Genomic DNA, 27,915 nt, shown 5'->3' on the forward strand with positions numbered 1-27,915 from the left:
GGCTGGGGACCTTTTCCTTGCTAAAGTACCTTCCTTCATACTCCATACATTTACATTTAGTCATTTAGCAGACCCTTTTCTCCAAAGCGACGTACATATTGTAGGCATCAGGACTGCCAAACATCAGGCTCCCAAGGCATCTTGTCCAGAGGCCTCAACATGGCTACAAAGCCCAGTGGGTTTTCACAAGGATGAGACAGAATTCCCTATATTCCCACCCCTGTTCTCTGTTCCTGCATTTACAGTTGGCATTTCTATTATGCTTTTCCGTATTGCAGTTTACAATGTTAAGCTACTTAAACTGATTTATCAATATTGATACACCTGTATCATTTTTACTGTCACAATTCAGGGTAAGCACCTTGGTCAAGGGTACTGCAGCAGGAGGGGGGATTTGAACCTGGGCCCTTCAAGTGCAAACAAGGAGCTCTAACCACTCGCTACCACTTGTTATGCTGGTTTCCCCTCCTGTTTTTCAATTTATCTGAAATTGTTCGTATACTGTGCTACTGACATGATTATGAAAATTTTTCTTAGGGGTAAACCTTTTTTTTTTACATTATAAGTTGCCTTGAACAAAGGCTTCAGCTAAGAAATAATAATAATAATAATAATAAGAAGAAGAAGAAGAAGTAGAAAAATAATGTATGGTTTTCCATCAGTAAATGAAATTAAGATTTTAATGTAATAGTACAGTATGTAGATATAAAAGTACATAAAGAAGTTATCTGAATTGTGCAGCAGATCTTGGTGACCATTTGTATTTCTGCTTATTTTCTGGTATGATATCTCAGCTGTTGTGTCATTCTGATTCGTATCTCTCTGAGTTTAATATAAAAATAAAACATTTAAGTAAAGGTATAATTTGAGCTTGTGGTATCAAATGAGGAATACTTGTTTGCACACAGAATTGCAAATTCATTTTTTTCTGAGTATCTTTGAAGACTGTACAATGCCACGGCACTGAGAATGTTTCTCTTGGAAATGGCACTGGCAGTCTCTGAGGGAATGTAGATATAAAAATGAAACTTAATTAAAATTTCTTTATTGCCTTTGCAGTTCTGTGGGGGACAGCTTCATACGGCAATGCGCAGGGTTTGAACAATAGACCAAGACCATTCATTTTCTACGTTCTCTGACTGTCAGTTATTTTTACTGACCATGAAAGTGCCCTCCTCTGCAATCACCGGTGTGTGAATATTTATGAGGCTGCCTTGCTACGCTGTATGTTATGTTTAGGATAATCGTCCTAATTAGTACGTTTGGCACTCAGGATTTTAAGTTAGCAACTCAAAACATGTCTGCAGGGCGTCTTCACAAGGACACAGTTCGGTGCCCTTTTCTGATACCCGCTGGCCGTGAATCCATTTTATTGGACGCTGCCGTGGCGGAGCTTTAAACGGAGTGTTTCCCTCTAAATTTAATGGGGATTATTAGTTAATCTCCAAAGCTTCTTGGGTCGCCCCTGGTGGGGTGGGTGGTCAGCTAAAGGTGCCTCACACATTTTACCTACTTACTGTTTCTTTTTTTGTCCAAAAACTGGCCTGCAGAGGAAAAGTACTGTATTTATATATCCTTCATTCATCTTGCACAGCTGTGAGGTTGATAGGAAGTACTGAAGTTTTGCATTCATATAGCTGACACTTTTCTCCAGAGCAATTCATAAGAACATAATCATTTATACAGCTAGGTAATTTTTACTGAAGTAACACCCTGTTCAAGAGTACTAAAGCAGGAGGTTGGACTTGACCCCAGCTCCTTTGAGTGCAAGGGGGCTGCTTTAACAACTTTTCCACCTAGTCATTTCCAGCACATTCATTGCCTTATTCAAGCTTTCAGTGCTGAGCTTTTGCTGAACTAGCCTGAAGCACCACTGATGCCCACAGGGGTCACAGCTGAATGACCCTATAGCTGTCTACGACAAAGTAAATGAGTGCAGAAGCTGTGGACATTTTTGGTGGTTTTAGATGAGTAAGTGCTGAGCAAGGCCATCCCTGCATCTCCGATGTGTTGATGGGACTTTCCATGGCTGAAGTTACAGCAAATCGCAGCTCAGTGAAGTAATTCAAGCTCTTCCACTCAGGGTTTGTTTCAGTTCACCACAAACCCAAGTTGTCTGTGGTACAAGCCTCTGCTTCAGCTCAAGAGTGGACTCAGAAGGTAACACTGGTGCTTCATAAGTTCCTGGATCAGAACCAACTCAGTATATATCAAGTTGCATGTTCTCCCCATGCTTGTGTTGGTTTCTTCCTGTAGCCCAAAGGCTTGGTTTCAGATGGACTGAAGACTCTAAGTTGCCTAGTATGTGTTATGTTGCCCTGGTTGGCCAGTCACAGCTGCTAGCATGTTAGTTAATGCAGCTTCCCTTAGATCAAAAGGTTACAGGTTCAAATCCAACCTTAAAGGGTTGTACCATTGCCCAGCTGTATTGATAGGTAAGTAGTTTAACATTGTGAGTCACCTTTAGAGAAAATTGTTAGCTAAATTCATGCATGGGTGAAAGACTGTAGAGAGTAAAGGGGAGTGTATCTACCATGATATGTCACCTTGGATAAAGGTGTCTTAATCAATACTAGTTAATGATCATTGAGTGTTGAGGTGGAGAGAAGTGTCTCTAAATGAATAAAGCCGGTACAGAATTTCCATGTTAGAAATCCTACAAGAAACAGGAGTGGTTCGGTTATACCACTCTGCTGAGTTCTGCACTCTGTTTGCAGAAACCTTCACGGCTGTGGTCATGATAATCCTTTGTGAGTGCAGCAGGTGGCATAGTGGTTAAGAGCTGTCAGACCCAGGTTTGAATCCTATCCCCTGGTGTGGTACTCTTGATTAAGGTACTTACCCTAAATTGATACAGTAAAAATTACCCTGTATAAATGAGAGACGCAAGGCACCCCAAGCAGGACTCGAATCCCAGACCCACCAGAGAGCAGCACTCGGCCAAACCCACTGTGCCACCGCACCCTCCATCAGCTAAGTAAATAAATGTAAATGCTTAGATGCTCTGAATATGTTTATGTTTGTCAAACTGCTATGATGGCCAGGAATGCATTAGTGTAACGAGAAAGGAGCTGTTTTTGAGCCGGAGGAGATCCAGCAGTGGACAGTGAGAGGGGCCACGTGTGAGAAGTGACTCGCCCGTGAGCATTTGCCTCTGGGCTGTGCCCCCCTCCTGGCTCTACCACGCTCAAATTAATTCAAGCGGCCTCAGTAAGCGATTCTCCCTTCCAGCGGTTTGAGTCATGGGCTCCAGTCGGGAGGTGGGACCGTCTCTCCCTCTCTCACGCGCTCTCTGTCTCTCTCTCTTTCTCTCTCTCTCTCTGTCGCTCTGTCTCTGTTTTCCTGTCCTCTCGCCGCTTGTGATCTCTCTTGGCCCGCTATTATTCTTCCTTCTCAGTTTTCCATCCTCTCTCTGTCTCTCCTCTTGCTGTCATCCGTTGTCTTGCTCTTTCTGGACCGTACAAGTGCTACATCTGCCACCTCAGCCTTTCTGCTGCCCCGGCATCTTTGCAGGGATGTAGTAAAGGCATGGAATGATCGGGAATGTAGGAATTGGGGCAAGTCGCTCATGCTGGGATCCAGAGCTGCTCCTGTGAGTATGTCATCCCCTGCATCTTTTCCCTTTGCATGTCCTCCGCTGTCCACATGCTCCCAGCCTGTTGCGTGAGCTGTCAGAGCCGATTGATCGCGGGCAATCAGCGAACCTTGCAGACACCCTCGAACAATGAAGTGCGGGGGGACGGGCGCTCTGCAATTTATGTAGGAAAAAGCATTAACAGTGGTGTAAGGGAGAGGCAAGTGGCACATGGAATGGTGCTGCCCCTCCAGAGGATGACGGGTGAGAGTCTTGACACATCAAAAGTTCTTTTAACATGTAAAGTTAAAAGAAATGAATGAGGGAAAAGATGCCAAGATAATGTCACTTGTGCAAATGCAGCTCTGTCTGCAGCTCTGTCTGCAGCTCCTGAGCTTTGGTCCAGCAGGAGATTGGTCTCCCTGGGTCTACACTGGCCCTTCAGGTGTCGCATTCCCACTTTTGGTGTGGCTGTTACCTTGTGTCGAGGTCTCTGGGTACAAATCCAAGGGAGGTCACTACCCTTCGGGCCCAGATCCATTTAGAACCCAGTTTATTTGTGTGGATGCAGCTGAGATCAAATGGTTCAAAAAAGAATATGCCCTAAGAAATGGCTCACAGAGATGCTCCGTGTGATGTGATGCAGTGACACGGGAGAGCTGACCCCCCCCCCCCAGCGGTTTGCATTACTTTTCCGAATTTTAAGTTGAAAGGAATACTTCTCACTAAAAATAAATTAATAAATAATTGCATGCATAAACTGTGAACAAACAGATAAAGTAATACAGTAACATCTTCAGCAAACATAAGCAATAATTAATGATGAAGCGTGCATTGGGTCCCATTTCTTGGCCAGCCCCTTCTTTCTGGGCCGTCACTTGCTGCTGGTGTTACGTAGTGCAGTTGATTTCATTGGCATCCCCTTTATTTTGTGTGAGTCCCCGGAGAAGATGGGGTCTGGCAGCATCCTGTGGAGCCAGCTGAGTGTGTCGGAGCTGCCGCTTGTGCTCTTCGTGTCCTTGAGCTGACGCAACACGCAGCGTACAGAAGAGCCGTCAAGTGACTCCTAAAACGTGCAGTTAGACATTCCCTGTCACATATTTACATTGATTTACTTGTTTGGCTTTCTCCAAAGGGACTTACAATAATACTTACGCTGGGACTTACACTGATTTACCCATTTATACAGCTGGGTAGTTTTTGCTGTATCAATTCAGCGTAAGTTCCTTGATCAAGGGTGCTTTGGCAGGAGGTGGGATTCAGACCGTGGTCCTTTAAGTGCAAGGTGGCAGCTACACCACTATACCATCTGCTGGCTCTCTTCCACATTGCACTGAAGTTTTAACTGATTTCAAGGGAAAGTGTTTCTAACTGTATTTCTGCACCACAATTTCGAGTGTCAACCACATGTATAAAAAAGGGGAAACTAACACAGTGAAAAGATGTACTATAACTTGCAGCATGATTAAATGGACTACTTTCAGACTCCAAAATCTGGTTTGTGTCTGTGCGTGTGGTGCATGTGAGACACTGAAACTCTGGATTTTGTCACACAGATGATGCGCAAATGTGATGTTAGTGATATCCCTGCATTTTCAGCCACTTTGTGTTATTGACAGCTTCATAGTATGATATATTGCTGATGTATCTTGGTGGTACTTTTTCATTCCATATTTGCTGTGGAAACTGACTTGGGGATTTTTGAATATAGGACTTTGATGCCTTAGCTGCTCACTTTGTATAAGAGTTTTTTTCAAGGATGAAATTGCAGTAGCTGTGGTCAAATTACCATACTTGTCATTGGTTTTGTCATTGGTCCTTAGTTTGACATGGTAGCTGGTACCATAGTGATGAGAGTTGGTACCTTTACACCCAAAGATTGCTGGTTCAAAACCCCCTCCTAGCTGTAGTACTCTTGAACAAGGTACCTACCCTTGCTCCAGCAAAATGACCCAACTGTATAAATGGGTAAATACTTATAGGTAGATTAGCATTGTAAATTACTTTGGAGAAAAGTGTCAGCAAAATGAATAAATGTACCGTCTTTAGGTAATGCTGTCATTATTACTACATTTATGTAATACTGTTCTCCAAAGTGACTTAAAGTGTTAAGCTACTTACACTGAATTACCCATTAATACATAAAGGTAATATACACTCTATCAGTTCAGGGTAAATGCCTTGATCAAGGGTACTACAGCAGGAGATGTGATTCAAAACCAGGGTCTTTCAAATCCAAAGACAGTGACTCTGACCATTACACCACGTACTGATTTACAAGCAGAAAGACAGTCTATATAGCACATTACACCACAAGCATAAATTGTAATTGTAGGCATACAGCAGGAGTGGAATACCTTAATAATGCAGAACTCCTCTGCCATGTACTGCACCGTTCATGTATTCTCTCTCCATTTTCCAGCTAAAACATGATGGTGTGCTTTTGCACTTTCTAAAGAAGTTTTCTGTGTGTTCACAGCGGAGTTTCCTGGGCTGCACCACCTTTACCGTGGGGGACTTGCTGAAGTCCAAGGACGAGCAGCTCACACTTCGCCTAAGGTAAGGGTTGGAGATGGATCAGTGAAACAGTCGACTTCCATGAGAAGGGCGCAACAGCTGCTTCTGCTCAAAACCAAGTTCACTTTGGGGTCATGTCTCTCAGCCATGTTTCCTTTTACTGTTATTGCCCATCCCTAACATCCCTAGACTACGTCTCTTATATAAATGATACTGGACTTGATGCCTTATTTCCAAAGTATATTTTCATGTAGAAGAAATGTTACTTTTGGGTTCTCATTTCATATGAGCAATGACAATAAGATTGAACAAAGCCCACAATAGTATGAAACATTTTTCCAGTCCAGGGACACGGCTGTGGCAGATGATAGCCCATTTTTTCAGTCCACGACTGGAGGGAGAGCTGAAACCAGAATGGTTCCTTAACATGTCCTCTTTTATGACCGCGGGGAAGTCACCCACGCTTCAGCTGCATTTATGATGAGGACTATTGACATTTGAATCATTTTCTCCACGTTAACCTGCTTCCGATCAATTACGGTGTGCCAGATGATGTGACTTGAGCTGTCAGGAGGCATGCTCAGGCTACGCTAATGTAGGTGCCCTGCAATTGTGCACCGTACTGGGGTGAATGATAACAAGCCATAGTCGGACATGATTGGCAGCGTGTCGGACACTCAGCAAACAGAATAAATACATCACAGTAACTCCGGCCCACCTTGAAACATTTATTTATTTATCTGATGCTTTTCTCCTGCGTACATTAATGTGTTAAGCTTCTCACACTGCTTTTACTCATTTATAAAGCTGGATAATTTTTACTGTACTAGGTCAGGGTAAGTATTTTAACCAGTGGTGCTACAGCAGGAGGTGGGATTCAAACCTTGATCCTTCAAGTGCTCTCGCCACTACACCACCTACTGCCCAGTGTGTGCATTCATAGAGAACAGCAGAGAAACAAACAGCTTTTTTACCTGTAGTTGGAGTTTGCTGTATGGGGTGGAACAGTCATGACCACATGTTATGTGGACTGGTTTTTATTGTATTTTTCCAGCCAGAATTTAGTTGCTCTATATTAGTATTTGCTGTACACTTGATGCTGGAGTGGAGAAGACTGAAAGTGTGTCACAGAGCTTCAGTGTGCCCCTATGAAATAAAGTGGCTCTGTACAAAAGTGTTTACGTGGCATCTAAGGGCTTGGTGTTGCCACGTGGGAATTTAAAATGGATGTGAAAAGACAGGCCTGCCTTTAAATAAAAGACTCATTCTCCATGAATTTGTTTTTACTGTCGTCTTTCAGGCTGAACCTTCGGATCAAGTGGGTAGCTCACCCATGCCATGGTGCTTTAAAAGTGCCTGGGCTGGCCTGAATCCACCTCTTTTGCATTTGTCTCCCAGCCCGTTGAACTCCCCTAACAATACTGTAAGCCTTTTTTGCTGTATAATAATACAGCGAAAACAATATAAATATAAATCAATAACAATATAAATCCTAATAGCCACAGGTACCAACTGCTTGATTATCATATAGAGCATGTCTGTAACCTCTCACACTTGTAGGTCTACTTTCCCTTAGTTCGGCTGTGCAAAAACATGGTCTCTTGTAGAAAGACATCATTTATTTTAAAAAAAATGTGTTCTCTTTCAGAAAAATAGCTCCCCATTTCGTACATCTATTTTACTAAATTAGAGGATGTGTTTGCGGGTGAAGTTAATAGCCTTATGGGATCTGCCTTTTCTTGACATTTAATTATCTTGTTTCGCCATAATGACTTAATTGATGTTGCAATTCCGCTGCTTAAATTTGATTCCCACATCGTGTGTCTGCTCATTATTGATAGATATGCTAGTTTGTTTGCCTGGTATTTTTCTGTTTCGCTTTTTGATCTGCTGCTGAGTGTGACAATGAAATCATGGGTACTCACTGACAGAACTGTCCCATACCATTCCAGTCCCATGTTTAAAGTGGGCAAAGGTGTCAGCTAAATAATCATAATGATAGGGGCAGCAGGTAGCCTTGTACTTGAGGTCACATCTTTGAATGCCATCTGCTGCTGTAGTACCCCTGAGCAAGACACTTACCCTAAATTGTTCCTGAAAAAATCACCCACCTGTATAAATAAGTTGTGTAAATCGCTTAACGCTGCTGCTTTGGACAAAAGTGTCAGATAAATGATTAAATAAAATAATAATTCATATGCTTTTTCTTTCAAAATGACAGAGCTTTTATAATATGTCGTCTGAAATGGTCAAAGTGTCCACTCCAATTGCCTGTCGTACCAAAGTTTTCTTCCCAGTGTGGAGGGCTGTATGGGCAGAGTAATGTCTCGCCTCCTTTTTCAACATCTGCAGGACTTCCAGATCGTTTTTCTCATCTCTGTGACCTGTTATCTACTGTGAATTTCAGTGGGAATGTCATTGTAGTTTTGTGCGGTGTTCTGTGCGATGAGACAAATGTGCTAGACATGATTCAGAAAGCACAAACCATCACTATAAATAGTGAATGTGACCCATGTTGTGTTTCATTTCAAGTCTCAGAATCCTCTCTGATGGTTGTGAACACTGGGACATCAACAGAAATGTCATGACCAGTGTGAGACTGAAAATAAATTGATCTGTCCTGCTACAGTATTGCTTGGCTTGACATGTTTTACTGCAAAAAATGTACATGTTTTTGCATTAAGTCAAGGCTTTTCTGTTGAACAGCAGGAAAGCTCATATTACTTGAGAAACTCTTGTATTACAACTACATATACCAACACCTTAATTTATTTACTTGGTGTTTTTCTCTAAGCGACTTGAAGTTGCTTACACTGATTTACCTATTTATACAGCAAGGCAGTTTTGCCGCATCAATTCATTATGATACGATTTTAGACTAAATCTAGCAAGGAGAACATTACATTTATTTGTTTAGCTGACCCTTTTCTCAAAAGGACCTTAAAGTGTTAAGCTACTCATAATTATTTACCCATGTACATTGCTGGGTAATTTTACTGGAGAAATTTAGGGTAAATATGCTGCTCATGGGTACTACAGCAGTAGGTGAGATTCAAAACAGGAACCTTTGGCTCCAAAGGCAACTCTATAATGACTATATCACCATCTGCCCACAAACAACTTGTAATGACTTATACGACTGCAAAAAATATTGTAGTTAGGGAACTGTACTGATAATTTTTCCTTAAAAAATTAATTAAGCATGAATACAGGAGAAATGAGGGGATGCGGTGGCGCAGTGGGTTGGACCGCAGTCCTGCTCTTTGGTGGGTCTGGGGTTCGAGTCCCGCTTGGGGTGCCTTGTGACGGACTGGCGTCCCGTCCTGGGTGTGTCCCCTTCCCCCTCCGGCCTTACGCCCTGTGTTGCCGGGTAGGCTCCGGTTTCCCGTGACCCCGTGAGGGACAAGCGGTTCTGGAAATGTGTGTGTGTGTGTGTGTGTGTGTGTACAGGAGAAATATGTTCACTTTATATAATTAGAGTCAAAAATAAATAAGTGCTGTTAATTTGTTATAATGAGTTATCATACTGAGATCATATGCTGGCTGTTGTACTGTTATCTTGAGTGATTTCCTTCATACTGGGCAATACATAGTCGTTTCCTATGAAATAGCCCAATTTTGAATTTAACTTCTATAGAAATTCCTCACTAGGAAGCTTCTATTGATAGCAGCTTAGAGAGCATCATCAATATTAATTTTTCTCAAAACCCCTATTTAATGCATGTGTATTCCTCTGTACCACAATGCTGCCTTACAAAAAACTAAGTTTGTGTGTGTGTGTTATGTGTGTGTTTTTGGCATGGAATCCATATTTATAACTATACCATAATAGTAATATGCCATAGTTATAAGTAATATTAATAATCTACTACAAGTACATTATTAACTGAAATTAACGTACAGATTTCACTTGTTTCTAAAAGCGGATTTTTGTGTATTGCACTGTTGTAATGAAGGGTATGGGTTTATGTAGATAGATTTTCATAGACATGCACTATGTAGTATAGAACATTTCTGTACCATGAGACCAGGCAGGTACAGCGTTCTATAAGTGGGAAGCCTGGTATGTGTTGAAGAGTGCTGGGTGCGGTCAATGCTGATAGCGAGCGCTAATGGTGCGGACAGAGTTAATGGCACAGCGAGGGTGGAAACACCGGCCTAAGGAAGCTGCCGCTCCAGTTGCAGATGACAAACTCTCTCAAACTCTTGGCCGCTGCTCTTTGCTGTTCCAAAAAATGCCTTGGCAGGATCCAAGGAAGCACAGCGGAGTCGAGGAAAATTTCCGTCATCGGGACCGTTAACTCGGCGTAACAGATGGCGCAGCAGTGTGACGTTGACAGGGACTATCAGTCATCTGTGGCTCTCGGCCTTTCTGCAGCGGTGCTTGTGACGACACTTCAAGGGCTCTGGTGGCCACGCGCAAAAGTGTTGGCCATACGCAGGTCACTGCTTTTTAAAAAAGCCGCACAGTTTGTGTTTCCATCTGAATTAGCTGCCTCTCCAGGCTGCTTGTCCCCTTTAAGAACACAACGCAACCCAGTTGAGTGATGCTAAGGGGAGGTGAAGGTGCCGCCGTGGCGGAGATGAGGAGCGGCAGGAGCAGTGTTGCCGCCACAGTGCTCCGACTTTGTGCATTATGAGCCTCGCGACTGATCGCTCTGTAAACACACAATTTTTTGCCATTGTGCTCTTGTTGGTAATGGGACGTCTGCCACGGGTCAGGGTGTCTTGACCTTGGGGCGGGCTGTTCCACACATCTGTGGCAGGCTCCAAAGGGGAGAAATGGTTTGTGTCAGGCCGCGTTTGAGGAGTTATTGAATGGTTTTTGCACACCCCAGAGTCCTGATGTGATGCATTGCACTATGACCCTTGAAAGCTCAGTGTTGTGACCTTATGGACATATTTAACTGTTTTCTATTCTGGGCTCTCCTGATGTAATTTGCGTGTTCAGTTCTTCTCCGTGCTTGTCTTGTGTGATTTTCCACATGACTTTTCACCTTGTTGCAGGCTGTGAGGAGATGCTCTTTTTAACACTAGAATCAAATATTATGGTGGGACCTTCTTCCAAGGTAATATTTTTTACATATCGCTCCACAATTTTGAAGATATAGTTTTTTCAAAACTGAACACAGTGACCCTTGACCCTTTCCCCCTCCCCTTGTCCAAGTGAAATTCACAGGGGGAATAGTGGGTCTGCCACCGTACTTGCCAGACAGTATCATGGGAGTTTTGCACAGCTTTATTTTCACGGTGTACAGCGTGCTTGTCAGAGTTGTGCAAAGTGGAAGCCCGATCGAGCCGTGGACACAGCTTTCTGTTAGGCAACAGGTGGCATAGTGATTAGCGCTGTGTTCTTGTGTCAGGAGGAACTAGGTTCAAGTCCCTGCTGCTGTTGCTGCAGTAGTACTTTTGATGAAGGTGCTTATCTTGAATTTGTACCAGAAAAATTACACAGATGTGTAAATTTTTGAATCAGTGTAAGTAGCTTAACACTGTAAATTGCTTTGGAGAAAAGTGTCAGATGAATACACACACACACACACATCTTCAGAACCGCTTGTCCCTTACGGGGTCACGGGGAACCGGAGCCTACCCGGCAACACAGGGCGTAAGGCTGGAGGGGGAAGGGGACACACCCAGGACGGGACGCCAGTCCGCCGCAAGGCACCCCAAGCGGGACTTGAACCCCAGACCCACCGGAGAGCAGGACTGCGGTCCAACCCACTGCGCCACTGCGCCACCGCACCCCTGTCAGATGAATAAATAAATGTAAATATGGTAATGCTGTACTACCTCTATGTTATGCATTAACTGCCTAAACTGAGATATAGTGTTCACTCTTCACACTGATTTAAGGAGAGATGTGCGCACTGATGATTGCATATATGGAATTGTCTGCATTTATCCCATAAATTGTAGAACTTAGGGACTATATTTGCAGAGAGGGGAGGGAGGAGGACTTTACTGGCATTTAGAGGTGCATGTTTTGTATTTTCATTAAGCAGCTAATTGAACAAAAGTCCTCAGACTTTCACTGTGTGCAGAGTACCGTAGTGCAACTAACAGACAGAGACAAACAGGGAAAAAATGTTGCTATGCTACCAGGAATGTTCTTTCCACTGATGAAGGTGCTTGTCAGCTGTATGATAAAGTAAGGTATTGACTGAAGAACATCCTACTCATATAAAGTTTTGGGGAGCTACCAAAGAACTGAGGCATGCCAGCCGTGTTGGCTTTGGGGAGTGCTCAAGCTTGAGGTTAGGGTGAATTACAGAGGTTTTTAATAAGAGTCAGAAAGCAAACCATGAGACAAACACATCAGAGCAGAAACCAAAAGCTTTGAGCAGCATCTGCATCCACAGCAGTTCAAGCTCCGCTGTGCAACACCTCCAGTCCTCCAACGGTACATTTAAATGGTATCGCCGCACCCGGGCCTTGTCAATCAGCTATGTCATTAATCGCAGAGGTGGGCAGGGCGGTGGTCCTGTGTGTCATGGTGCCCCATTGAGTGGCTGAATATTTTAATTTAGACCACACGTTTCTCTCTCTAGACTATCTCAAACAATAAATTTAACTAATCTTACACTAACAGAAATAATAATATTGCTTAATAATGAACAAATATTTCAGCTTTCCATTTGACATTCTGCTGTCCATGTCTCAAGCCTTTTCACAGTATTCATCCAAGGATCATTTGCTGCATTTCAATTTCCAGAGAACAGTTGCTCAATTAAGAACTAATATTCCTTTTGCCTTGTTTTGGGTTCGAGTTTGCTGAGAATTAGCTGTTAATTTTGGTGTTTATTGCCGCTCTAGATTGTGTTAGCTTTGGCATCGAACTGCTGCCTGCAATTTTTTTACCTGTGTAATGGAGGGTAGAAGCCGCCCCTTATCTCATTTTACAAACCTAAAACACACTTAGTCGCAGACTTGCATCATGTCTGAGCAATTTCTATGTGTGCTGCAGAAAGACCTGCCATCTCTTCTCTTCCTTTTGCTGCTTATAAAAGCCTTTTTTGTGCTTTTCAAGTCTCACGTCTCATTTGAACTTTGGCTCATTGAGCCGCTTCTGTCCCGCACCCTCCCAGACGGAAAAGATGGAGGTTATCTTTTGTCGGGCCTCATGCCAGGCTGCAAATAGAGAACTGCAAATGGAGAATAGGAAGTAATGTGGCACCGTGCAGTACCTGCAGCACCTCGGAACCCCAGACGACGAGTGGGCAAGTGGGAGATGGGATGCACAGGGGGTCTGCTGCGTTTCCACTCAGGGTTTCCTAGAGGCTCCCCGGGGGCTCAGCTCATTTCATATTCAAGGTGTGTCTAGTGAAGGGATCTCTCTTGTCCCGATGGTGATTTAAATTCACAGTGTCTGTCGGTGCTGATGAAGGCTTTACTTTTAATGTGAAGGTGCTGACGCCTTTGTGCCTTCCTCTGATGCCTACATGAAGTTCGGGGCTTTGAGGCTTTACTGTGTGTGCCTGTAGACACCTCAACCTTATGTCTTTGAAGTTCCGACAATTAAAAAAATACGCAGTGTGGTTGTGTGTGTGTACCAACTGAAGAGTAAACACTGTACATATTTTTCCGCAATGTTTAATAATACATGATGGGCATTCCCAAATCAGTAAATTGTAATGGAGTGATAAGAAGCATTCCCCTTCTTGTTATGCTTCATTTCTGGTGCAAGATCAAAACCTCACTGAATGTCACTGCAGAATTGGAGAGCTCTCTGCTCATACACTTTGCTTTACTTCTCTGTCACTAATATGATACGGCATTATAACTGATAAATTTTTTTACGCTCCTGCCTTTCCCTTTGCCAGAAAATAAAACAACAGAATTAAAATTATTCAACAACTCAGTATAATAAAGAGATCAGTGTGCATGGAAACGTCTTTTTTTTCCAAGAGTAACCAACAGTTTGCAACACCTAATATTGCTGCATTCACTGAATTTTCAGTTGGTTAAAAATCACATTTCAATACCATAAGAAAGACTGACAGAATGAGTTTCAACACCTAGAAATTTTCTCAAGCTTTTTTTTCCAAATGCACTTAAACCTTCCTCATCTTTTCCTTCTTCCTTGGAAGTGTAGGTTACGTCATGTGTCAAGCTATTTCTTATAGATAGCTGGAGAAACATTTTATTGATCCCTGGGGAGAAATTCCATAATTCAGTTTATTTCTGTACACCAAAATTACAAATACATGTGAAATAACCTCTGTGGTTTCTCGCTGAATATCCTAATGCTAGGTACTTCCGACAAGAGAGCGTATGTGAGACTGACTTTGACTGAGATTCATTAGCTCTAAATTTCACTAACAAATGTGCACATTTAGTTTTATTCTAATTCCTTTCATAATATTTATAATTAAATTCAGGACCCTGAAATACAATGTCTACAAGTTCGGTAAAGTTAAAAAAAACTCACTGAAGTCCTTTGATTAGATGTGTGTTAATGCCTGATTAAGGCCATGGATTATGTGCAGTAATGATATGTCTGGATGATTAGATGATGTGATCAAGCTATATTGCTACTGGTGAGCTGCATGTTATTTTAGCAGCATTTTCATTACCATTTTGTAACAATTTAATTATTGTCAGGAGACTGTTGGTGATTTTTCTCTTCCACTGCTCAGAGTTTTCATCAATGAATTAATGACAAAAAACTCTTTTCTCTGTCCTGTTCTTCTGTTGTATTCCTATGTATTAACCCTGGAGTTCATTAGCATTCTGGGTAGTAATGGAGGCCACAAGTGTGGATCATGTTTTTAGATGTAACTTCTTTCTTCTTCATTCTGTTATCTTCACTTTGGAGCATCCAAAGCAATCTAATTCCACAGACCCAGTCTTTTGTCCCAGCACTGTATGGAAATTAATGGCTGCATATTGGATATCCTGGCAGCAAGCTAGGAATTCATCAGAATATTAAGATACAAAATGGAAAACTGAGCTCCATTATGCAAAATGGAAAGAAGACTACGTTAGACATGTAGAATACGGTATGTGTAGGATACTTTGCCTTTGGCAAAATGTCGTGGTTCCAGCAATGTATACAAGTAAAACAATATCACTGTGAAATCTGTGTAGCATAACCAGATTTAAAAGTTGGTTTTTGTTATTATTTTTGGCAGGAGTTTTTTGTCTGAATGCGTTGCTATGAATATTAAATGTGTCATGTTGCTTTATCCATTGGCGTGTAATGGGGAGATATGTTCTGTTAAAGGGCTCTTCACAAGTGCCAGCTGGCAGCTACATTTCACATTGTGGGTCAAGGATAAAGTCTTCAGAATTCATCAGTTATGACGAGCAGTGATTAGAGTAGCCATCTTGCAATTAAGAGGCTCGGGCTTGAATCTCATCCCCTTCTGCAGTACCATTGATTAAGGTACATCTGTCCTTAACTTAACAGGGTTAGTTCATTCCATGACATCACTCTATTAGATTAATCAAGAGTTATTAGAAGGGTTGGATTACCATTATTTATTATGGGGGACAGGCATAATGTGTCACCTAAAATATATATTTTGAACTATTCTAAGAATTTTTCATGGATGATGACACCAAAATATTTTACATTTATTCATTTAACTGACGCTTTTCTCCAAAGTGATTTACAAGGTTAAGCTGCTTTACAATTAATTGCACAGCTGGGTAATTTTACTGGAGCAATTTAGGATAAGTACCTTGCTCAAGGGTACTACAGCTGAAAGTGAAAGTCATACCTCCAACCTTTGGGTCCAAAGGCAGCATCTCTAACCACTATGCTACCAGTTGTATATTTGTCACAAAAATTGTTAAATTTCATCATGTATTATTAAAATTATTAAAACTGGTACAATGAATTTTGCAGGAAAGTAAATAATTTTTGTATCGTCAATGTCACCTTTGGACTCTCACCACAAGTGAAACAGTTGATTTACTAAAGTTAAATGGTATTAATGTTATAAAAGCTGTTTATATTGTTTAAAAAATTGAATTAATATTTACATGTCTATACAGTTTCTCTCTCAAAGTTTACTGAATTTGCTATTTTATTTATGTTAGGTTCACCATAATCAGTGTTGTTACTGGTTGAGACTGCCAGTTTGGCAGGAAATAGAAAGCAGAAAGTACACGTACAGTAGTTAATTTTGTTATGAGACATAGTGTCCGTGTGGTTTCCGGAGTGAAATTTACAGTAGGAGCAGGCAGTGAATAAAATGAAAATTGCTGCATTACTGGGAATAAATACCACTGTACTCAATAATAGGCCTGTTTATAAGCAGTTTGTCATTGTTATATGAGAAAGGGGTTAACTTACCCTGAACTGATAAATGGTAAATGCATGTAAGCACCATAAGTTGCTTTGGAGAAAATAAAATAGATAAAAGTAAAGTATCTGGTGGCAGAAGGTGCTAGTCAGTTACAGAGAGACGAGAGGAAACGCTTGCATCAGTTACATTTCAGTTTGTCCCATGTGTCAGACCGAGGCGTACACAGGTCTGAGGATTGCCTCTCTCCTCTGGGTGTGCCCTTAGCTTACCTACGCTGCAGCAAAGTGATTCGCTTTGCGAGGACAAGCCGAGGAGATGGCTGTGAATCGGAGGGACACGCGTCAGCTTTCATCTGTGTCCTGGCAGGCTTCGCGGTCAGCTGCGTCTGACACAGATGTGGAAACACCAAAGATCGGGGAGTGAAAATGAAGGAAGGAAGACAAAAAAAAAACGTGTCTTTTTTTGGAAGCGAGAAAGGCCCCTATGAGTTACATAAAGACCAGCACTAAAACTAAAAAGATTTTTCTCACGTTCATCTGCCCTTTTTGAGGTTCGGCTTTATTTAGTTCTGTCCAGCTCTGTTTATTCCACAGATGTCAACTGAAGACCCAGTGCAGTCGTTGGGCCTTGCGAGGACTTCATGCCAGCTGACAGTTTACTTGCAATATGGAATCAGGCTAAAGAGCTGAAGGGCTTTAATTTTACACTGTCAGAGTGCAGACAGAACAAATGCAAATGTTGTTTTCTGTTTATGTGTCTGAGTATATTTTGGGGCTACATTTGTGGTACTGCTGGACTGTACCTCTATGCTGTACTGCTATATTGTTCTCTGCTGTACTCTTCATTTCATTATCTCACGCCTGTGTCATTGGGGGTCTTTCTGTACTGAATAAGAGCCTTTTATTTAACTTTTTTAGAGCACAATGGAGCTGAGCCACAGAGTCATACTGTATATACAGTTACCAAATACAACTCAAAGGCAAAGGGCTACAAGATACAATGGGGGTAGTCATATAACACTATCTCAAAGAGGCAACCTAATCTTCCAGAGTTCTTTCCAGATATCCTACTACCAGTTATTAACTTTTCTGGAGGAAGGGTAGACATTTAAGTCAAGCACATATTTTTATTAAGAGAACTTCTAATGTGGATCGCAGGGGACGTATCAAACTTTTGAATTCAAAGATCTTTTGAAGAGCTGGATGAAAATTGCTCCAGTGAGCTTGAATCACATCATATTCCCAGAGTATCAAAGTATTAGGAGTGGTGTGACATTAAAGTCAAAGCTCAGGTGTCCCCAAAAATAGCCTATGTTGATAAGGTAAATTCTGCAAATGGACTTGGAGAAAAAAGGAAATAAAAAGGATAAATGGCAGTAACCAGCCCAGTCCATTTTAAGTTTTATTATGGACATTTGGCATGTGTTTTATCTCCCTGTCTAACAGGACATCATGCAATATCTCCAGTTTCCAAAAGGAAAGGAAACTGTCATGGAATCAGAAGAGGGCATAGTGGTTATTGTTACTGCATTCTACTTGGAGGACCCATGTTTGGATCACTATTGCTGCTGTAGTACCCTTGATTAAGGTACCTACCCTGAACTGATACAGTAAAAATTACCCAGCTGTATAAGTGGGTAAATCAGTGTAAGTTGCTTTACATTATAAGTCATCTGGAGAAAAGTGCCTGGTAAATAGATATCTTTAAATGTAAGGTGTGGTACCAAATGGTTAATTACAGCTTGATTCCCCTCTACTGTGGCAAACCTGGCTACAAGTTCATATCTGCTAGGTCTCGTGTTTAAAAGAATCAAGTAGACTAGAGAGACAGCTTTGACTGTCTGTGGGTGCAGTCAGATACTGAAGAGCAAAATCCCTGCTGAAATGAATTAACAAATGCTGCTAGAGCATGAGGGGAAAAAATGATAAAACACAATTATTGGTATGCTATTGTCTGGAAATGTAGATCATGCATGGGATTGCTAATTAGGTGATTAGTCAGGTTAATATTATATAAAATGTTAAATAATGCATGCATTTTAAATAAACCAGTAATGTCTTTTCTAGTATCAAACAATTAACATTTTTCAAACACCAGTTCTGAAAGTGAAAGTGGATTGTTACAATAAAGGAAACAGGAAAAAAAAAAAAATCACAAAATTATGTGTTCTTTTCTATTTATTTTGTATGTTTTGAAAGAATAACTGAATTCCAGAATTGATAACCCAGGAGTCTGACATGCTGCAGAATAAGCACAAGTTAGGCAATTGTTATTTAATTATTACCTTAAGCATTTAGAGTACTTATGTTTGGAGTTTAAAAAATACAGAACTGAAGGAATGCTGAAATGCAGATTGAAAGGCTCTTTTTGTGTTCAACAACAAAAGATCACAAAAGGCCCAGAACTTGTTTTGTTGTGAGGCTGTTATTTGTGGCAAAGCAAGAAGAGACATGGCAATTTAGAAACAGAAGAGTTATGAGACTGAAGAGAGTGAAAAATAGCTTCAGTAGACAAGGGCTGGTTTACTATAGTAATAAACAATAGACTGAGCACAATCATATTTAGACACAAAAAGGAAGGAGCCAGACAGTTTATTTGAGCAGTATGAATTATGGATGTAAGAACAGAAGATGCTTGAGCTAAGGTCTGCAATTATATGACAAACTGAGTTTATGAGAAAATGATTATGAGAAAATTGTGAGAAAATGTAGCCTGAGATGTACAGTATTAAGCATTTGACATCTTGATTTATGTTGCCCTTTAATAACGTAACTCAGGAACTTTGACAGATTTTCAGATGTAGGAAGACAGAGAATGTGATGGTAATTACTGGGGAAAATTCTGAATGATGGAAGCACTTAACCTCTTCAAATTGCTATAAAATGCCAACTTTTTTCAGAAACAAACAACAGAATGACCAAGGATTTTCGACCAGCCTGAATCACCAAAGTAAAGCATTGCAGGTAGATTATTGATTAAAACATGGGTCTTGGGCTTTGCTGGTTTGAGCCTCAGAAGGAACCCTGCTGTTGTACCCTTGAGAAACTGGTTAACCTGAATACTGCCAGTATGATTACTTATTCATTTAACCTGACGCTTATCTCCAAAACATCTTACAAGGATTTACTCTTTTATACAGTAGGGTAATTTTAACTGAAGCATTTCAGGACAAGTTGTCTGCTCAAGGGTATGACACTAGGAGTGGGGATTCAAACCCAGGACTTTCTGATTGCAACGTGGGAGCTGTATCCAATATGCTATCCACTGCCGGCAAAGTGTGCAGCTGTGTAAACAGGTGAAATCGTGAGTTGCTTTGGATAAAAGTTACATAAGAAATGCAGCAGTAATGATATTCCATTCAGGCTGGGATTATTTAAACGAGGACAAGTTATGATCAGAGGTTCCTTTGTGCACCACAGGATACGTTTGGATGCTTGCCTGCAGCATTCATCTAACTTTTTTAATGTTTGCCCCTCCTTGTGTATGACCAGATTTGTTGTCACTGATATTTCTGGAAGCGTCTGATTCTTTATTGAAGAAAATTCTGTTAAGTTTTATTCTATGCACGTAGGAAAAGTCCTTTTTATCATCATCTGTATCCAATTCATGTATCGCATATCTGAAATATATGTTATGCTTTTGAAATGTCACAGGAAAAGTGTAGGATGGATTCTGGAGAATGCACTTCTAAGAAAGCCCTCTGCTTGCTATCATCAAAAGGCCCAGAGACGTTCCGAGATAGAGAATGTGCTCCAAGGCTCTGCTTCGCAATGCATTCGTTCCAGCTGCAGCAGCTGTAGTTCCAGCTGTAGAGAGGCAACATCCTTCTCCTCGTTTGCCAGACTTCAAAGTTAATTTGAGGTCAATCACTGCACAACAAACTTTATCCCATTATCTGAAATGCCAAGTCTGCTGCCTCAATCATTTGCAGAGTGTTAACCTGCCCCAGACATTGCTAATTTTGTGGAATGTCTTAAAGAGAAGAGGACGTGACTGGCGGTGTTGCCCTTTGTTCCTCTATGTCCAGCTTTTTTGAAGATGGAAAGTGCAAACCAAGCTGTATCTTCCTGTAGGGCTGTGATCACTGAATGATGGTGGTGGAGGGTCTTGCAAGGTGGTTTTATGTGTTTGTAGGCAGGAAAGTGTCTCCACAGTGACATCAGTCCCTGAGGCTGTGTGATGTTCTCCTAGTGTTCACCTGGATTTCTTCAGGGTACTCTGGTTTTCTTGTAGTTTCCAAGGACATACTCTTCTTGTGAACGGGTGATGTTAGAGCATGTAGCATAGTGGTTAGTGCTGTGATCTCATACTGAAATGACCCAGGCTTGAATCCCAACTCCAGCTGTAAATATTACCCAGCTGTATAATTGGGTAAATCAGTGTAGTCTGCTACATTTTTTTCTAAATGTCAGCCAAATGAATAAATGTAAATGTGTTTTTGCATCTGTGAATTTGGTCTCGGGTCCTCTCCAGGGTGGGTTCTTCTTTATACTTAATCCCAAATGATTAGACTTTTAGAGACAGTGGTGAGATAGGTGAAGATCCTATTGATCTGCTTTGAGTGGTCAAGACTGTGTACCAGTTGGCTGTAATCAAATCAGTGCCTTTCTTCTCCTCATCCTGCCCAAGGGTGTATGTATGCTTAGTTATGTTATCTGTAATGAAGCCTCAACTTTTCCCAGCTGGGAATAATCTGTGTTTTTGTTCCTTATTGACCCCATTTTTTGACTAATTATTGTAGTTCAAGTGGAAAAAGAAAGACAAGTGACGACCAATCCCAATTACGAAAGATGTTAACTGCACACTGAGGTCTACCTCTTCTTCATTTTTCAAAGAGCATGGCACAGGGGCCACAAGATTTTTCATTGCAGTTCAATCTGTGTTCATAATTGAAAAATAAAAAATTAATATTAATGAGAGAGGTTTGAACTCCTTTCACTGCTGGCATGTCAGTTCCCAGTTATCAGTCATACTCCATTGTCCACATACTTTAATCAGTCTCTCCTTTCTCCAGAACCTCAGATGGTACCAGCACCACTGGGACAATAGTAGTGAGCCGCTTGAAGATGGGAGAGATAGAGGATGGAGAGATGGACCAGATCGCAGCAGATGTACACGGGCAGAAGGTAATGAGTACATCAACTGCTGTAATGTCAGAATCACTGATGAGCAATGGACAGGAGCAGGAGCAGGCCTGCTTTGCCTGCGGATAATATATCTGTCAGTTCCAGTCTCAGAGCACATGATTCATGTGTTCATGCTCCGGCATTTGCACTCTTCCCGTGTCCAGGAACATGGTACATATGTACTGCTCTGCGGACGTATATGCATATGTTAATTTGTGCCAGTGTGCCCACATGCTTCTATGCTGGCAAATTTATATCCATGGTAAGGTCTTAAAATGTTTTGTCTACAGTAATACAGCTCATTCCCTGTGAGTGCACATACAGAGAAGTGCTTCTAATACTCAGTGTCTGTCTAGCTTTGCGCTAATCTCTTGTGACAGATAGAGTATGTCTAGGTGCGCAAAAGGGGCAGCATTCAGCATGGTATCAGCAAGAAGATGAACATATCAACCTTGCTTTATAGTAATCCCATTTTCTCAAAACAGTACATCCTCCAGTGTCAGACAGTGTCCTATGCAACATCCATTTGATCTTTATGAACTCTATACAAAAATATTGATGTGTACTTAGATAATGCTGCAGTGAGAGTGTGATCAATAATCAACTGTGAGTAAGTCAAGAGATGCCCTAGGACTAGCATTTGGCAAAGCTGTAATAAAAGATCTGGAAAAGATCACCAGATTTGCTAATTTATGTACAAGCATGAACATTCGAATTGTTCAGTCAGTGAGTTTTTCAGTAACAATATGGATGTTAAAAGTGACACAAAAATGGGACAGAAGAAGAATGGACTCTTGAACTATGGTGCTGGAACAGACCCTTGAAGATTCTAAGAAAGCATGTCATCCAAAGAGTGGATTCTCATAAGAAAAAAGTAATGCTGGGAAAAGTTGGTGGCAAAGAAAGGTAAAGGAGGACAGAGGAGTTGTAGGAAAAGTACAAGCAGTGACCACAAGGATGGACTCAACCACAGTGACAAAATACATGCCCCTTTCAACAGTAAGGGCATAAATAGAGGACTTTCTGGAGGGAATGTAATTGCCAAGACTTGCAATGGACTCAGCAAAACTTAACAACAGCTGTAACCGAGGGTGAAGTGCAAGCAGTTCTGATGGCACCCCGATTGCGTCTCCTACAGGTGTGTCTGCACCTGCTCGTTGCTCGGTTCTAGCGATTCATGATGCATCACTTCTCCTGTTGGTGGCTCATTCCCTGTGCATAATGACCTGTGACAGGGACAGACAGCTATCCTGCTAGAATCTGCTCTTACTTGCCTTTGGTGCCTCTAGTCAGATGTAGGGGATCTGTGAAGAACAAGTTGGGCACAGAGCTGGACAATGCTGTGAAAATTATGCACAGTATTACATTTGACACTGGAACTCCTGCTTTGTGAAAGGTACTGCAGCCCCTCAGTGGCCAGCGATGTCCAAACCACACCTCTCGGTATGGATTGGATGGTTTACGCAGGAATCTGTTGTTGCTACACTGATGACACCCATGTCTTGTCCCATGTCTCATCTTGATGTCTGATGGAAGTTCTGAAACAGACAGCACATGGTACCACTTCGCATGAGATGGTTATTCATGTGCTGCACATTTTATCTATCCTGTGTCTTATGCACTTACTCGAATGATGAACCTCGGTGCAGCAAGTGGTAGGGAAAGACTAGGTTTGCTTGAGACTTTCATGTCTGCAGTTATGTCTACTTCTCTTAATGTAATGCATAAATTGTACTTTTGCTAAGATGTACGTTGCTTTGGACAAAAGCGTCTGCTAAATGAATAAATGTAAATGTAATGTAAATGTAGTCGTGCTGTCCATCACCAGCACCAAACTTATAATAATCAGTGCAAAGGGTGAGTCCACCTACTAGAAAAAAAGCCTTTGTCCATAAGTTATTGGGTTAACAAGTTTGAAAATGAGGTTCCATGTCTTCCCAGTTCCCACAGATGTAGGACACTTGTGCATTGCTTTGCTGTCACTCTACAGTCCATTTCCTCCCTTGCAGGTGTTGCCCAGGTTGCCCAGATGGACCTTTCACTGCTGCTGTACATGTTTCACATGATGGGTCAAAGTACATGAAGCAAAAAAAGAATGCACTGGTGCAGGAAGAAAAGTTTTTTCTGTGCAACTTTTATCCTCCTGATCAAGGCATTCAAAATGAATAAAGGAAATTGGTTGAAATACCTCACGGCTCTGAAAGAAAAGGTTCATATGCATATTTAAATGTGTGGATGTCTTGGGCCTTTGTAGTTTCTATTTTAAGTGAATGAGACAGTTTTTTCTTTCAAACCTATGTTTAATTCCATTTCACATTAAATGAAATTGGGTCATCTTTTTTTTTAAATAGCTGAGATTGAAGCAGTTCCACCAAGCATGAGCAAAGGACCAGCTCCAACCATGTGGTCAATTAATAAAAAAAGTCCTTTAAAATTTTCTGTAAAATAGCATTCTTTAAACATTGTTTATGCTGTAGTTATTATGAGAGAGGCAGATTTCTTGTTTCTTATGAAACCTAATGTGAGACTGGCTGTCAAAAAAGCTTTACTGGAATAAAATAAGGAATATTCAGACGTGATGCTCAGTTTAGCATCACATAACACTAAACAGAATTTCAAAATTCTTTGTGTTTTTGGACACTCTCTGCTATCACTAAATTATGGTCTTACTGCAGGGTTTGCCATGTAGCATTATTAATTCTGATGTACTGCTTGTTGTTTGATATCACGAGTGGTGCTTTGTTCTTTGGTGGCATAAGACAGTGCACTGAATTGTCCTTCAAGTTTGATATTCTAATGAAATGCGGAGGCTTCGAAAATAAACCTGCTCTTTCTTTTTGTCTTCACACAGTGTACTCTTCTGTGTGAGTCACTGCCGGGAAGCACATGTGGCAAAAAGACTAATCCTTTGATGAATGCCGGTGAGTTCTTGTCTGCGTCGGTATTGACTCCTGCTGATCACTGTTCTGTGCTAGAGTATCGCAAATCCGAATAGAGCCAAAGCTATATGTACAATGAAATCCTCTAAGAGAAGAGCCATATGAACATTTTTAATGGAGCACCTTTTATCTAGTAACGTGGTTCTTCATTTTTCTTGGGGATGTAGATTAATACAGTAGTTCAGCTGGACACCGGTGATTCTGGCATGCAGCTCATTGATGCATAATAAAGTCACTTTTAATTGAAATCTTGCACTGAATACAGTTGTCCTTGAATAAGCTATCTTTTGTCTACTTTGCAGTATTTGCTGACTAAATGAATAGCCATGTTAAATTATACCATTTTAAAGGTGCAGAAATCTTTGAGGCAAGAAAGTTTCTATTGCGTATGTTGAATTATAGTCAAAGTACAACGTTTCATATAACGTCAGGGTAGAAGAATTTTGCCCCATCAGCCAAGACTTTGATTTGCTGAAGTAGAGTATTATTTAAACTAAGCCAATGTTTAAAATGACCATTATTCTGTTTCTCTGTCTTCTGTCAATTATGATTTTTCTGTTTAGTTTTTTGTATTATTTGTTACGTTATAGCTGTATTATATAACTTGCTTACTATGACAGCTGTTTGTGTAAACTTTACGTGTTCTTCCTGTGTTCACCTGGATTTCCTCCCATAGTCCAAATGACATGTGCTTCAGTTAAATTTGTGACTCTGAATTGTCTTGTAATGTGTGTGAGTGAGTGAGTGAGTGAGTGAGTGAGTGAGTGAGTGAGTGAGTGAGCGAGTGAGCGAATGTGTGTGTGATTGACTGGTGCCCTGTCCAGGGTGTACCCTACCTCACACTGTATGCTTCCAGGACAGGATTTGGATCACTGCCGGCATGAATGCAAATAGTTAGTATTTTTTTAATCAAAACATTAATCCTCTATGAAGTTATTTTGGGGATAAACTGAAAATGGGTCCTTGGAGCAAACAACTGTGAAATATAGCCTCAGATGGTACAACCTGGAGCCGTGAAGCTTTAGAGGCTGGTTTGATGACCACTGACGGGAGACTGGTGAATGTGATTGGCTGTGAGTGTAATGGTGTGATGGGGTTCGAGGTCGGTTTGCCACTTCCCTGCCACCGAGACAGTGAGAGGCTAGGATCCTCGGTGTCCCTCTGAAGTGGTTATAAAAGCTCAGCTGGGTGTGTAACACGTGCAAAAACTCCCATTTGAGCCATTAATGAAGGTGTTTAAGCACATGGAAGTGGCCACCTGGGAAACCGTGTCCTCGCATCTTTTGCTCTTGATGTGTTTCCCATCTTTCATATGCAGTTGCAGCCCCGCTCAGACTCGAGCATGAGAAACACAGGAATACAATAGCAAACACCCGGAATTAAACCAGCCCTGAGAGTTCATTTTGAACATGCAAATTAAGCAGAGTACACGCAGTTTTACTGATTGCCTTAAGAACTTGCCAGTCTGTTGAATTGCTTGATTTCGAAAAGATATGAAAATCTGATTTTCAGATTGTCACAATAAAATTGGCTGCGAAGGAGTTTTGTCTTTGAGTTGTACGCTTATAATGGACAAGTACCACTGCAGTGTCAGGATTATTCGAATGGCACCAACTCGTGGCCACTGCTGTTTCTAATGGATTTTGTTTTTAACGTATTTGTGTTATTAAGCAGAGATTTTGGTCAGCTGAGACATAAAGGCTCAAACTCATTCAGGAGCTTCTCTCAGCCTTGGAAACAACTGCAAAAAATGTCACAGACACTCAGACAAATACAAGCAAACAATGTGAACTGACAGCAGTAAATGATTCTTTTATCTCTGTAGCAAAAATGCTTTCTACTGGTTGCTGGGTTTTCCTGCCGCCCATGAGCTGGTCTGTTGTGGCTCCACATCCCTTGGATCCCACATTTAAGAGATAGAGCTTCACAGTAGTACCCCAACAGCCACAGGGGCAGCTGGTGGTGTTGTGGTTAGAGCTGCTTCCTCCCACTCAAAGGCCTCGGGTTTGAATCGCACCCCCTGCTGTACCCTTGATCAAAGTACTTACTGTGACTCGATACAGTAAAAATTACCCAATATAAGTGGTAAATCACTGTAAGTTGCTTTTGGAGAAAAGATTCAGGCTAAATAAATAAATGAAGTTTGGTTCAAATTTAGCTGACAGGGAAGAACAACCCACAATGAGGGTGAAAGGGGTGGTACCTTGATCTTTGGTGGGAGTTAGGACCTATCACTTCATGTGGTCAGCATGCAAAAGTAGAATATATGCTCAATGCTTGTCAACAACCTTAAACACAGTGAAACGTGAGTGATGTGTGCTCCCCTTTACCCATTATGCATACAAGCCCCCTGTCCATTTTTATATAATATGCCTGTTTGTGCTTTAAAAATGTAACACACGTCCGTAACTTTGAATGAAATTCAAAATACCACTGTAAATTCTGTATTCAGCTGCCTCTTCATATTGGCATTGGACAGGGCCCTGGATACTTCTCTTTGATTCGTCACGCAAATTTTCTCTATCAAAAAAAGTAAGGGAAAAATTGCCATGACCTTCAACTGCACATCTGTTTATTTTAGTAGTGTTTATTTTTTTACATAATGTGTTAGCATAAACAAACGAAATATTTCACTGCATTGTTATTAATGCTCTGTTAAAACAAGTCCTGTATGGATGTACATTAGTCTAAATAAAATAAACCAGGCTTTATCTGCTATCTGATGATATAGCACCATGTTTATTTTTGTGAAAAATGCATAAAAATAGTGTGCTTTATGTCACTTTTTTGCAAATTCAAACTACAGTGCACATTAATACATAATATACCTCCATGAATATTTTCACAGCACCCCCAAGTTCTGAGATAGTACTTGAAACACATCTTACAAAGTCCTGCCACATCTACTATCTCTTATTGCACATAAATTATGACAAGAAAAAGAGAACATATAAGAAACGTTGACTAATTACAATACAGTGTCTTCCGTTATAAATTCCATGCAATATTTAAAATCCAGGTCGTTTGGGGTATCTTGCATGGTGTGTATGTGACCGTTTGAATGCTCGGGGGCAGCAGGAGGGTGGCTGGGTTCCAATGGGATTCACCGTCTGGAATCCAATTGCATTTTTTTTTTGCTGTTATTAGAATTCCTGCTGCTTTTGTTGCAAATAAGAGTGTGCACACACACACTCACACACACACTGCATACAGGTTGCAGTAAACTGTACTGCTTTCAGTTTCGTCACAGCGATATTCTTTGGGAGTTTCAGAATGATAATATGCTGAAGCTCAAAGTGTTCTGTTAAGACTCTAAACTAGCCAGTCCCAGGCAAGAAGTGCTATGCTAATGACAGTGCAGATGACTAATGCAAGAATCTACTGCATTACTGGGTTTTCATGCACAAAAAAATTGCACAGAAGTATTTGAAATATTTACTTGTGAAAGCAATGGTTGAGAAACTTTGATGAATGTTAGACTTATGCAGGAATATATGCTATTT

At 41.1% G+C, this 27,915-nt stretch overlaps 1 protein-coding gene across 1 annotated transcript in view; it reads left to right on the forward strand.

Annotated features, from left to right (window-relative positions):
• LOC108936648 (type II inositol 3,4-bisphosphate 4-phosphatase-like) overlaps positions 1 to 27,915 on the forward strand; it is a 97,495-nt gene that overhangs the window by 23,114 nt on the left and 46,466 nt on the right. Inside the window, exons 5-7 of the mRNA XM_029249992.1 lie at positions 6,054 to 6,133; positions 21,362 to 21,473; positions 24,325 to 24,394. Coding sequence (XP_029105825.1) covers positions 6,054 to 6,133; positions 21,362 to 21,473; positions 24,325 to 24,394 — 262 coding nt within the window. The remainder of the gene's footprint in view (positions 1 to 6,053; positions 6,134 to 21,361; positions 21,474 to 24,324; positions 24,395 to 27,915) is intronic.

The sequence above is a fragment of the Scleropages formosus genome, chromosome 3, assembly GCF_900964775.1.
Source record: "Scleropages formosus chromosome 3, fSclFor1.1, whole genome shotgun sequence".
NCBI classification, from domain to species: Eukaryota; Metazoa; Chordata; class Actinopteri; order Osteoglossiformes; family Osteoglossidae; genus Scleropages; species Scleropages formosus.